The 12,456-nt window shown below is 43.7% G+C and overlaps 1 protein-coding gene across 1 annotated transcript in view; it reads left to right on the forward strand.

Annotated features, from left to right (window-relative positions):
• WNK2 (WNK lysine deficient protein kinase 2) overlaps nucleotides 1–12,456 on the forward strand; it is a gene marked incomplete at its 5' end in the record, with an annotated part of 206,484 nt that overhangs the window by 148,285 nt on the left and 45,743 nt on the right. Inside the window, 3 exons of the mRNA XM_019537018.1 lie at nucleotides 438–554; nucleotides 1,786–2,969; nucleotides 7,497–7,569. Coding sequence (XP_019392563.1) covers nucleotides 438–554; nucleotides 1,786–2,969; nucleotides 7,497–7,569 — 1,374 coding nt within the window. The remainder of the gene's footprint in view (nucleotides 1–437; nucleotides 555–1,785; nucleotides 2,970–7,496; nucleotides 7,570–12,456) is intronic.

A 12,456-nucleotide genomic window follows, 5' to 3' on the forward strand; every position in this document is an offset into this window, starting at 1 on the left:
TCCAGGGAAGGTGAGAGCACCACCTCTCTGGGAAGCCTATTCCAGGCTCTGGCCACCTTTACAGTGAAGTAGTTCTTCCTAATATCCAACCTAAACAGCTTGTGGCCATTGTTCCTGGTGACTCCAAGAAGGGCCCTGGTGAACAGACTTTCCCTGAGTCCCTGCTGCTGGCCCCTGATAAGGTTGTAGGCAGGCACAAGATCCCCCCTCAGTCTCCTCTTGCGGAGACTGAAGAGATTCAGGTCCCTCAGCCTCTCCTCATAGGGCTGGCTACAGAGACCCTCAACAATCTTCATTACTCTGGTAGAAACCCAATTTTTCCCTTAGAACATGGGAGATTGAGTAGCTTTTGACATGTAGTTTAGATAGGTGAAAGTGAATGAACTTTCTGATTCTACACATCAATGTTTATCCTTTATTTTTCTCTTCGTGACTAGTTTTACACACTGGGAAAAGATGGTTTATTATATGCCCGGTTGTGGAAAATCCCACTGCTGAAGGACCAGAGTTCTCTCCGCCTGTTCCTCAGAGCACACAACAGCCTGAAGGTCCAGGTAATTACAAATTTTAAAAGCTTCTATTTCTCCAGGGTATGCAAGATCTCAGTCTGCCTTGTTTTCCCAAAGACTGTTGTTTCCTCTCTCCTGCTTTTATTGTTGTTATTTTATATTAGCTGGAATATTGGTAGGAAGAGGGTAAAGTATATCTTCTATTAATGTTATTCTGCATGCTGGCCAGTAAAAGATGTCAAAGTTGCGAGCAGTGGTTGGTACTCCTCTGACTTCCTTGCACCACAAGCTGCTGTGATCCACCAGTCCAATTTATGGTAATTGGATGCATTAGTTTCAAAATGGAAATACTGTAGTTTGATTTTTCAGTTGTTAACTAAGGCTTCTGTGTTCTACTTGATAACTGGGTCAGACAAATGACAGCAATACATTTCTTCTAAAATCATTTCTTCTAAATCAGTGAAATATAGTAAATCTGCAAAAAATTGATGTTTCTCTAAGGTTTGATCTTCATCACCATCACTATCCCAGAAAGCTACCACCAGGGGAGCTAGGAAAGGGGGAGTGGGGGAGCACTGCAGGGTATGTCTGCTTGGCTGAGGAGTGCATTTACCTCTCTTGTTCAACTGTAAAACGACTTTTGGATTTTGGGTAGGAATGAAAAGTTACTAACATCCTTTGGGGTTAAGAACTTTGCACCAAGATGTGCACATTTATGCAATTCAGATTTTAAATACTTTGTTTTAAAAGCAAAAAGTTTATCTGAATTCCCTAATGCAGTCTAAGGAGCCATATAGGACGTGTACCTTGTTGTTAATCTCACTTTAAGACTGCTGAAATGTAGTTTATAAGCTGTCTATTATTACTGTTAATGGTCTATGAAGTACAAAACAGTTTCCATTTAAAATGGATCTAGATATCCATTACATCCTTTTGAAAGACTTTTTATAGGCTTATGTATTTTTCTTGAACATAAACCAAAATATAAGCATTCTTATACTATACAGAAAAGTCCCAGTATTTAAACTCTGGTTAAGACTAAGTTGAAGTTCTAGTCAGATGTTTTCAGAGGACTCATCCTTTTGCAAAACTGTTTTTGTTTAGTGTGCAGTTTGAGTTTATTATTAGAATATTGGATTAGTTGTCATTTTGATAGAAAATGTTGAGTAATTTAGCTGCTGTAATTAAACCTAGGAGTGTTTTGCAGTAACTCCTATGCAGCACATTCACAATATTGTCTATATAAGGTTAAATTGCTGGTTTTACTTCCTTACAGATGCAGAACAGGCTGACGATCACCCAGTGAACTCTACAGTGACAGATAAATCAAGTACTGTAGCTTATCAGCAGCTTTCTCATCAAACAAGTCTGTGCGACAGTCCCAGTACAACACCTGTTTCTTTGGCGCAAGTTCCTACTGCGGTGTCTTCAGCAGCTTTACAGACCCAGGCAGAAATTTCAGCTGCAACATTACCAGGGACTGTGCCATATGTGTTAGAGCAGGTTGCTGCTAATACAGGTCAACAAGAATATCCTTCACTACAGCCAACGATACAGAGTCAGCCCAATACTCCTGCCCACACGGCAGCTTCGCTAGAAGAGCCTGCTGACATTCAGCTTGTTCCATTATCCTCCCAACAAACACTACAGCTGAAAGATGAAGACACTTGTATTCCTGATGTGGAGATTTCATGTTGCACTGTTGGGCCACCCAAATCGTCTCAGACAGTCCCTGCCCAGGCGGCAGAACTCTTTCCACTTCCTGTTCTCTCTGATGTGGGAATTTTAGAAAGTCAGCCTGCACCACAAATCCCCCATTTGTCAGAGGCCAGTCAGCCCAGTGTGGTGCAGCATTCCTTTGTGAGCCAGATGCTCCCAGTCGCTATTGTTTCTGATTCTCTAAATCTGACAGGATCTCAGCTTCAGAGTCCGACCCAAGTCTCAGGAGCCATGTCCCAGCAACATGTAATGCTGACACAATCCCAGCCAGTCGCCTGCACTGGGGTTGGCATCAGCTTGCTGCAGCAACCCTGTACAGTAGAGTCGGATGGAGAGGGGCCACCCAGGGTTGATTTTGTTGACAACACAATAAAAAGTTTGGATGAGAAATTACGTAATTTACTTTACCAAGAGTATGTTCCAACTTCTGCATCAGCAGGGACACCAGACAGTTCTGTACCATTAGAACAAGCTGACAGTGAATTTAACCTACCACCTTTTACTGAAGACCAGATTCCCACTCTCATACTAGATTTAAGAGAACCAGGTTATAATATTTCAGACACCTACCAGCAAGCTAATACTGCTAAAGACCAATTCGTGTCAGTTGTCCCTGCTGAAATACCACTGTACCCTGTATTGGCTAGTTGTACGACTGTACCTTGTATACCCGTAAATCCAGCAGACACAGAAACTTCAGCCACACTAACAAGTGCTGCAGACCAAGTCAAAGAGACAATGGTAAGCTATACAAATACGTCTGTCTATGAGCACTTCTAAACCATTTGTTGTCAAAGCATGTTACTTTTTTGTCTGTACTTTCTGTTTAGTGATTTCCTTCAGAAAACATTTCTTATATTTTTAAGATTGTCAAATGTATTTTGGCTCTGTTTTGTTGCTAGCCATTCATTTATGAAAGCTAAATTTTGCTTTTTGTGGGTTCAGAAATTGGTATAAGTTCTTGATTTGGTGTCTTTCATTTCAGTCCTGTTTCTGTAGGAGGCAGGCTGAAAAATGTGATATGTTTTTGGTAGTTAAACAATCTATAATAATAACAGGCTTATTTTGTCCATCCAGAGTACTTTGGTTGTCTCGGCAGCCAATCGCAATGCTTACTGAAACAGAGTGCAGCTGTGGGAGATGCAGGCAGTCTCTGGGAGGTGTGTGGGTGGGGTGGAGGGTGGAAAAAATATATCTGGTCCCTTGCTTCTCCTGACTTTTCCACCCCCTCGTCCCCCCCAGTAGAGCCTGCCCGCGTGACCTGCCACTGGGTCACGCAGACCCTGAGCTGCAGGGGGGCCTGGTGCTTTCCCCTGTGGTGGCGGTGCCCCCCAGGGCTGCTCAGGTAGGATGGTAGCTGTGTGGATGGAGCCTCAGGTCGCAGATAGTACCCGTTGGATCCAACAGTGCACAGGGTGCAGGAAGCCCAGGCATGCTTAAGGGAGCTCTGGCTTGGTGGGTTTCCAGTGCCCTGTGCACAGACCCTGCCAACTGGGACCTCTCAGGAATGGGCTAGCTACCGCAGAAGGGCAGCTGAGTGTGCTGGCAACCAGACAAGGCAGTGAGGATGGTGCATGGGGCACTAGAAGCCCACCAAGCCCAAGCTTCCCCAAGCACGCCTGAGCTTCCAGCACCCTGTGCACCATCTTGCCGCCTTCTCCTGATAGGGCCTTTGTACGCTGCGGTCTGTGAGATATTACAAAATTAGTCGCAGAGACATAACGAAAGGCAAATAAAGACTTATACAACTGCTAGCAGCATGATAATGAGTACTAAGCGGTTACATGCATAGCATACATCCTGCTTCTGGGTAAGTAACAGATAGCTGCTCAGTTCCAGTTCACCCATCTCTGACGCACTTTTATGACTACACTACTATTCTCAACCTTTGCCACAAATGAGGGATAAAAAGGGGATGGAGGACAACTAATTCTAAATGAATGAATGAATTCTGAACAATATTCTGAACAATATTCAGAAAGAACAATATCTGAGAGCAGGGAAGAAAAGACACCCTCCACCCCCATTCCTTCTGCAAGGCTCACAATGTTCAGAAAGAATCAGTTATGGTGTCTATAAATATACTTAAGATTAGCTAAAACCCACAAACCATTTGTGATTAATTATTCCCTGCAAAAGTATCTCTTTAAATACAGGATTTTTAGTTATCCTTTGGCTGACTACTTTAATAGAATCAAAACTTCTTACCCCTGAAAAGGCTACATAAAATTGTCCATGTGTAAACACAGCCTTAGGAATATCAATACATATTTTGTCTAAAGTCTGACCTTGTGACTTGTTGTCATAGAATGAGAGGGCCCCTGTACTCATGATAAAATTGCCCCTTTTAGTGGTTTAACTGCCCTTAATTATTTAATTGCATACCAGCGTATGTGTTCAGCGGCATGTTACGATTAAATTGCATAACAGTGTACATGTTCGGCAGCATACTTCAACGTAAATGACTTCTTTACGTAGCAAACTAAAACACATCCCATGTAATTTAGTTTGCTATGTAACAAATTACTGTACAGGTCTAAAACATGGTATATGTGTGTTGCCTTATAAATAAGAATAGGAACTGGGAACTGAAAGAAAAAAAAAAGCAATACATTTACCTAAATTCATTATAAACAATCCTCAGTAACTATAGAAACAGGCTGTGCTAAATTTTTTGGACTTTGCTGAGGCTCATTACCTTGTTTCTCAGAGCACCTTAAGCCTAGAAAATTGACAAGGCTCTTTTAAAAACTGGGAAATTTGACAGCTTTTGGCTATGGGCAGACATAACTTTTAACTATTTTAGAAGGAAAGAAAGAGCATGACTGCTAGGGAGTAGGCATTGGTGGTTAAAATTAGGCCTGTGTGAAGTGGCAGGTATTTGATGCCAATTCAGAGGGACAGTGATTTTGTGATTTGAGTCACTGTCCCGATTTTTCAATTTAGCCAATTTCAGATTTGGATTCAAAGATTCGGTGCAGATTCAGATTCAGCCATAGACTAAATAAGCAGCAGTCCTTGACCATGCTGGACACAGCTGTCTCCAGCTGGTAAGTCTGCTGTGGTGGGCGGAGGGGAGAGGGAAGGAGTATGTGGGGCGGGGCAGATCATTGCCCCTACAACGAGGGAGGGATTGGGGCTGAGACTAGCTTCCCAGCCAGGGTGGCGGCAGCAGCACAGGACTTGGGGAGGGGGGCTCCTGCCACTATGCATTGCTGCGTGCTGCCAGTCCAGGAAAGTGCTGGGAGTGGGGGCTATGCCCTCCCCCCACTTGCCGAGCCGGGGTGGGAGGTGCAGGATGGTGCTGCTGTGCTGCCTTAGACAAGTGGTACGCAGTGGTGGAAGCCACTTCAGCCTGCCCACGCCTCCTGGACAAGCCACAGCTTCGCCCCGGCTGTGCAGGCAACAGGAGGGAATGGGGGCAGGCACATGCATCCGGATTGGCACAGGCCTGCGGCAGGGACTATGGGGAATTTTAGGGTTGCTGCAGCCCCTGCATAACCCCCACTCTACTGCAGTCTGTGGGGCAGGCTGAGCCAGGGCTGCACTCCAGGCTGCAGCTGGGGCTAGCAGCCCAGAGCACAGCTCTGGCTCCACCCACCCCGTGGAGCTCAGCCCGCCAGCATGCAGCCTGTCCCAGCCTGCCCCGTGCAGATCCAGGGACAGCCGCCTGCTCCCATATCCTCCTGGACACAGTGGTGGGAGCCCCCTTCCCCAAGTCCCACAGCCTCCCAGCTCTGGTTAGGAGGCTTGTCCCAGCCTCAATCCCTTCCTCACTGTGGGGGTGTTTAATCTGCCCCTCCCACCATGCTCTTCCCTTCCCCCTCTACCCACCACAACAGACTTACCAGCTGAAGGCAGCTGTGTCCAGCGTGGTCGAGAACTGCTGCCTGTTTATTCTATGGTCGAATTTCCGAGTTGGTGCCAAATCTCTCTGAATCAATTTGGAAGCTTCTGATTTGGTTCAGACCTTTTAATGAGTGTCCCAATTTGATTCAGATTCAGAAATTTGGCCGCTGAATCTCCTTCCAATCAAATCAGTTACCAAAGCTTCGTACAGCCTTAGTTAAAATGTCACTGTTATATCTGCACGTGCTTCCATTGTAAAGAATACAAGCTTGGATACTTCTGTAGGAACCTCACAGCTTTTTTTCAAAATGGTGGCATTGGGCCAAGCATCTTTTATTTTAATTTAAATAAATCTTAATTCATTTTAATGAATTTAGTCTTAATTTAAATAAATCTGAATTAAACCTACTGTGAGCACTTAGCTTAAAACATTGCAGGTAGTGCTAGATACTCTTTAGCTTAGCTTGTCCCAGTCTCCATTTGTAATCTTGTCTTGGCCTCTGAATTCAGCAGAGAGGACCAAGTCATCACTTTACTGGGAAATCTATAAGGAAAGCTTAGATGCCACAAGAAACTGATCATCCAGTGGATGGTTTGTATCATTAATGACTCTGTTTCCCAACTAGGATCACTGTGCTAGTCAAGGGTCAGTCTTCCAGATGTGAAAAGGTCATAAATGCTATAGGAACATTAAAAATTCCGCATACTTCTTGCTAGATGAGGGTTGTTTATCCTGGTAGTACAGTAGTACTCTAGAACTAGTCAAACTAAAAGCTGCCCACATGTCTCTTTAATTGAATAAATGATGCACAGGATAGGGGGGAGGGGGAGAAAAAGCAAAATGGTACCAGAAAAGAAAGGTGTATTACTATGTGAGTGTCTAAATCATTTTACACCTCTTTCTCTGATTAGGAATATTACACTATTCTCTATGAAAGGAATTGTACAGTATTAGCAATGCATCCAGTTAGACTGTTTGCCAAATAATAAAGCAAATTCACAAAATATTTGTATTGTAATAAGCTATAAATTTTCAAAGAAATGTCATGTATATTGAGGTGTGATTTGTTTAAAAAAATGTAAGCTTAGTCATTTTTAAATATGTTTTTAACAAATTCATCTTGAATTGATATGTTAATCTTCCATTTTAATTTATTCCTTGGTCTTGCCCACAAAACATTCCTTCTTGTTCATCCTCCCAGAAAAAAGAGAAGGTAGAGAGGCTGAAGAAGGAGATGGGAGGTGAACTTCACTAGCAGATTTCACATACTTATTTTTGTGAAGCAACCTTAGACTAGAATGCACTTTAAATATAGGGGTGGGGGAAGCAAAAAGAGCATATTTTGACTTCCCTGGTGTATGTGAATGTGCATGAAAAATTAACTTCACTTTTTATATTTTGTTTCCTTTTACTTGAAGCTGGAAAGATCTGAAACAACCAGCATTGGTGTCAGTTCCTCAGAAGTAAGAGGTGGGTCTCCATGCAAAAAAGGTAATTACCACTCGCATCTATTTCAAATAGTTAACTTTTAAAGGCATTTCTCTACTATTCTGTGGGCTTGTTTGCTCACTTTGGAAAGCTTTTAAAATAGGACCAACATAATGGGTCCTTGGACAACTGGACTTGTTCCTGTAGGTATTACCATAAAACACACAAAAATGGCAGCAAAGCCAGTTTCATTATTAGACTTGCCAAGTAGGAAACAGCCTCTTAGATCATTGAAAATGATGCCATAAATAAGCAATGCAGCTGTTTCTGAGACCTTAAGTTCAGAGGCATTTATATGAGATGCTGTACTTCTTTCTGTATTGTTAGGAGGCTTTGCAGTTCAAGGGCTGAGCACAACACCATCCAGTGCGCTTATTGCAATGAATGGAGTTCATAAATGTTCCAGGATTTTGAATGAGCTCTGTAAGGAAGGGTTGGTGTGCCAGGCAAACACCAGGGGACTGTCAGGTGGAACAGAGTATACCTGCCCTAAGCATTGTACAGACTCTATTTTACTTTTCACAATTGTACTGCTTGAGCCAGGTTATAAGTGGGTTAGAATGAGCAACTGATCTGTTTTATTTGTCCAGTAAGTCGTCATTTGTTTTAAGGATGATCTTTTTTTTATTACAATTCCAAATTTCCTGCTGCTGTTGGTGCATTAGGATAATGTGTATTTCTTCTTCTAGTATGTGTCAGTGTGGATCCTTCAGTAAAAGCATATGCATCTCATGTCTGTGAGACCAGAGGGTCTTTTAATAGCCACGTCTGTCTGGTCCACACATGTGCCCTATGCTCCTCTATGGGTGCATAAAAGGCAGGATGCTTGCCATCTGTCCTTGCTTCTCTCTTACCACAGGGAAGAGGCAAAACTGAACCCGCTCAGTGTCTGACCTAGTAAATTCTTACTGAAACTTCCTACACATTCAGCTTTTCAGGCCCTCTGGCCATGTGTGACTGCTAGTATCTGTATTGTCCTGTTTGGATTTAGGGCTGACAATTAAACACATGCCCCACACACCACACCTGAAAAATGTTTAACATTACTAACATGAAACTTGTGGGTCCTGTATGCCCTTTGTATCCTGTGGTGGGCCATGCAGATATATTTTCTGTTGAGGGAAGTCACAAATATGGAGTCTTTGAAGTGCAGTGCCCTTCAGTTCAAACTCAGTCTCTCTTGTCACACCTCTGAGTTTAATGTCAAGTTGGCACCTCTGGAGGAGATGGAGTCATTGGTGTCAACATACCAGTGCAGACCTCAGTTTTGAATGTACCGTATGGGAGTACTGCACTTGGAGGAGGTTTGTTCCTTCTCCATCATTTATACTCTCTCTCTGAGCAAACAACCCCTTCCCCTCTGTCAGGGATGATCATTACAGGACTAAGCTGCTGATGTCATGTTATCAGGAATGGAGTGTCTGACAGCACCTAAACAAGCCACCTGCATTCCTGTGGTATGCTGCTGTGCCTTTTTGGGGATACTGAGGTTCACTGTCCCATGAGAAGCAGGTTTCTAGAGCACATGAGGAACAGAAAAAAAAATATCTCCCATCATCAGCATTTCAGGCTTGACCACCTACATCAGAATACCAGGAAGAGCAGGTCCAGAAGCAAAGCAACAACAGCACCCTGTCTGTTACCACCAAGAAAACTTTTATCTTCATTGTCCAGTGGAAATGGAGATCTTTGGTACCTGGTGCAACATGAAGTGCAGATAGAGGTGCTGGTCACAGGAGAGTCCACTTCTGCTCTAGGCAAGATCAATTTTACTATAAATAATGGACAGCTCAACTCGGCTTGAAGCATTGTGGGAAGTGTCAGCTACAATAACGATTATATTGTTGCTAAAACAAACACCCACTGCAAAATGGGCATAAAAGCAGTATGAGATCCTTCCAATGTTTTAGCTTCATGCCAGCTGCAAAGGAAAAATCGAAGTAGAGTAGGACAAGGAACCCCAAAAATTTAAAGTAATTGGATGAAAGTTGTACATCTCTGTACCTTTATGGCTGGAGTTGATTAATTGTCAAACTTAATGGTCAGGTATGCATTTTAATTGAGGATGTGGTTATACCTTCCCTCACATGACAGTAGGGAGGAGTTCAAGGACATAGTTAAAGATGGACAGTGGTTAGTCAGTAATGATCTGTGACCACTGTGGTGACAATGTGTAGAGCATTGTGGCTTAGGCACTGTGCTGCCTGAGGGAGATACAGGCCATGATTTGAGGCTTTGTTGTTTGGTGTCACAGGACCACTTAGTGAACTTAGTCAGGGCTGTGCAAAAGTCTAACCCTGATGCTCTTTGGGCATTTGGACTGCATACCACAAACTGACTTTCAGCAACCCCAGTTCAGACAGCAGATGCTGTCCTACCACCCAAGGCAATCCAAGTGCCATATCAAAAATCATCAAGGTACAGCTGTGGATACTAGCCTTCTTCCTCTTCCCTCCCCACCCACCTGTGCACCTCTCTCCTATGATGCTTTTGATGGAATTCTCAGGAGCCATATCAGATCCAGTCTAGCGAGTGAGAAGTAGTCTAGCTTCATTGCACCAGGTAAAGAGTCTCATGGCATTGGACAGAGTTTATAGTCATTGACTACCCATTCCAGTTCCGTGTTTAACTCCCTGCCAATCTTTCCATGTTTTTCTTTCTTACGGGAACCTGTTGTGAGCGAAAGTTGCTTCCTTAGTTCACTTGTGTTATTGGAGTAGTTCCATCAAAGTTTTGTAGTATTTTTCCCATTCTGAAGGGGAGAGAAAGTTTTGTCCTATCCTAGACCTGTGACATACATATTTATTGAGTTTCCACACCATATATGGTATAGTAATGCTAACCTACATCATTCTTTCTCTCCAAGCATTTGACTCTTGATAATGGTTCTTAGCATGCAGCATGCACTTGGCCTAAAACAAGTACATAAAATGGACAATGAGATCAAGCATTACAGATTACAGGGTTCTGCCTGTCAGACTGCCACCTGGCAGTAATGACTGCATATTTAAAGAATCAGGGGATCTATATTCCCTTCCCCCCCCACCTAAGTTACTAGGAGACAACAACAGCCAGGATTTGTAAACTAAGAGAAATAATCTTTCACAGCAGAATCTACTGGAGCTTTGATTGACTCAGAGTTGGTGAAAATATACCTGCCAAAGAACAGATTCCAGTCTCTTCCATGTTTCAATATTTAGGTTATGTACTGAAATATATGTATGGGACTTCATTTCAGGCCCTTGTAGCCATGGTTAAGATCTGTATTCTGCTCATCCAAGCTTCATCACATGAGCAAGAATATCAAGAGAGCCACAGTCTTGTCTCATATCCCACCCCCAAAAAAACCACGTGATAGCTAGAACTGTTGATGTCTGAACAAGTATTGTTCTCTACTCTGCCACCTCCTAAAGGTGAGGTGTATCCTAGATGCAGAGGGACAGGCAGGGCTGTGTACTTGAAACATCTGAGGACACCAGGAATATGGTTTTAAAATGACCAGAACTTCCTGAGACTATCCTGGAGTTAAGGCCATGAGGCTGGCCTGTATAGTGTTTCATGTCTGTTTCAAAGAACTTCACAGTGCAAATTTGTTGGACGGTGCAAGCAAAGAGTTGCTCAGTCATCCTTTCCCTACCAGGAAGCCATCAGGATATGGATTTGGTGCCGTCACTCTGAGATAAGCTCATTGAACTGAACCTGTTACAGGTCAGTTGCCTAGCAGATGTGATAACCAGCTGTACATGCTGCAGATGTTGGTCCTAAAGCCAGTGTTCGATGAAAGGGGGGATGGCATGCCTATATTAGATTTGTTTACCAAGGAGGACACACAATATCCAGACATTTACTCCCTTCGTATTTCTCTTCCAGTTGTAAAAAGGCAGCCTTGAGAACATTTACTTTAATTCCCAAGCTAAGTCCCAGGATGGGATGGTACAAAGCAGTGACCATCTTGACAGATTCTCACTGTCTGAGAATTTGACTGTCAGAAAAATGCAAGATGTTGCTTGGACAGTCTCCCAACCTGCCTAATATACAGGAGATGTATGCAAGCAAGAAGCTGTCCTCTAGGAAGACCTACTTTTCACAGGGGAACACCTCCTTGCTCTCCCAGTTCAGGTGCTGGTGGGTTGGACTGGAAGGATCTTTACAAGAAGCTGGGGCATCAGAGCAGGTGATAGCACTGGAGCCCTGTGAGGCCATCCCAACATGGTAGACCTGTTGGAAAGGAACATGAAATTAGTAGCAGATGGGCCTCAGAGGTCTACCCCTGGCCAGGCATTAGGTGTCCACAGGGGTCCAGCCCCAAAAACTCCAGAAGCCTCGAGTTCCTCCCTTTCACCCCTCATCACTTGCTGCCACTTACTCAAGACAGGGACTGACTTACCTGGGACTGGCAGCAGCTGGCCTTGATGCCTGTGTGTGCCTTTAGGAGCCTGAGCACACCACAGGCATGTAGTTTCAGATGGTGCAGGTAGTGGAATAAGGAAGTGACTGCCCCAGGGGTTCATGGGGCATGGGAGTGCTGGAACAAGTTAAGTTAACTTAGCATACACATGTACTTTAAGTTGACTTAAGAGTTGACACTAATGCAACTCAAAATAATACACCCTAGAAGTATATTATCTTGTACCACATTTAAGTCTACTCTGCTCTACATGTATGTGTATGCTCTGGCATTTAAGTCGAGTTAAGTCGACTTAACTATCAGAAACTTAGTACATGTGTATGCACCCTAGGTCTTCATATCTGAACTTCTTTAAGCAGGAGGTGCACAGCCCCACCAGGGGAGACGCCTTGTTGGACCTAGTGCTGGCCACGGGTGATGACCTGGTGAGGGGGCTGTGGGTGCTCGACCACCTGGGCGACAGCGATCATCGCCTGCTGGAA

This window comes from Crocodylus porosus, unplaced genomic scaffold, assembly GCF_001723895.1.
Source record: "Crocodylus porosus isolate Cpor-Errol unplaced genomic scaffold, CroPor_comp1, whole genome shotgun sequence".
In the NCBI taxonomy this organism is placed as follows: Eukaryota; Metazoa; Chordata; order Crocodylia; family Crocodylidae; genus Crocodylus; species Crocodylus porosus.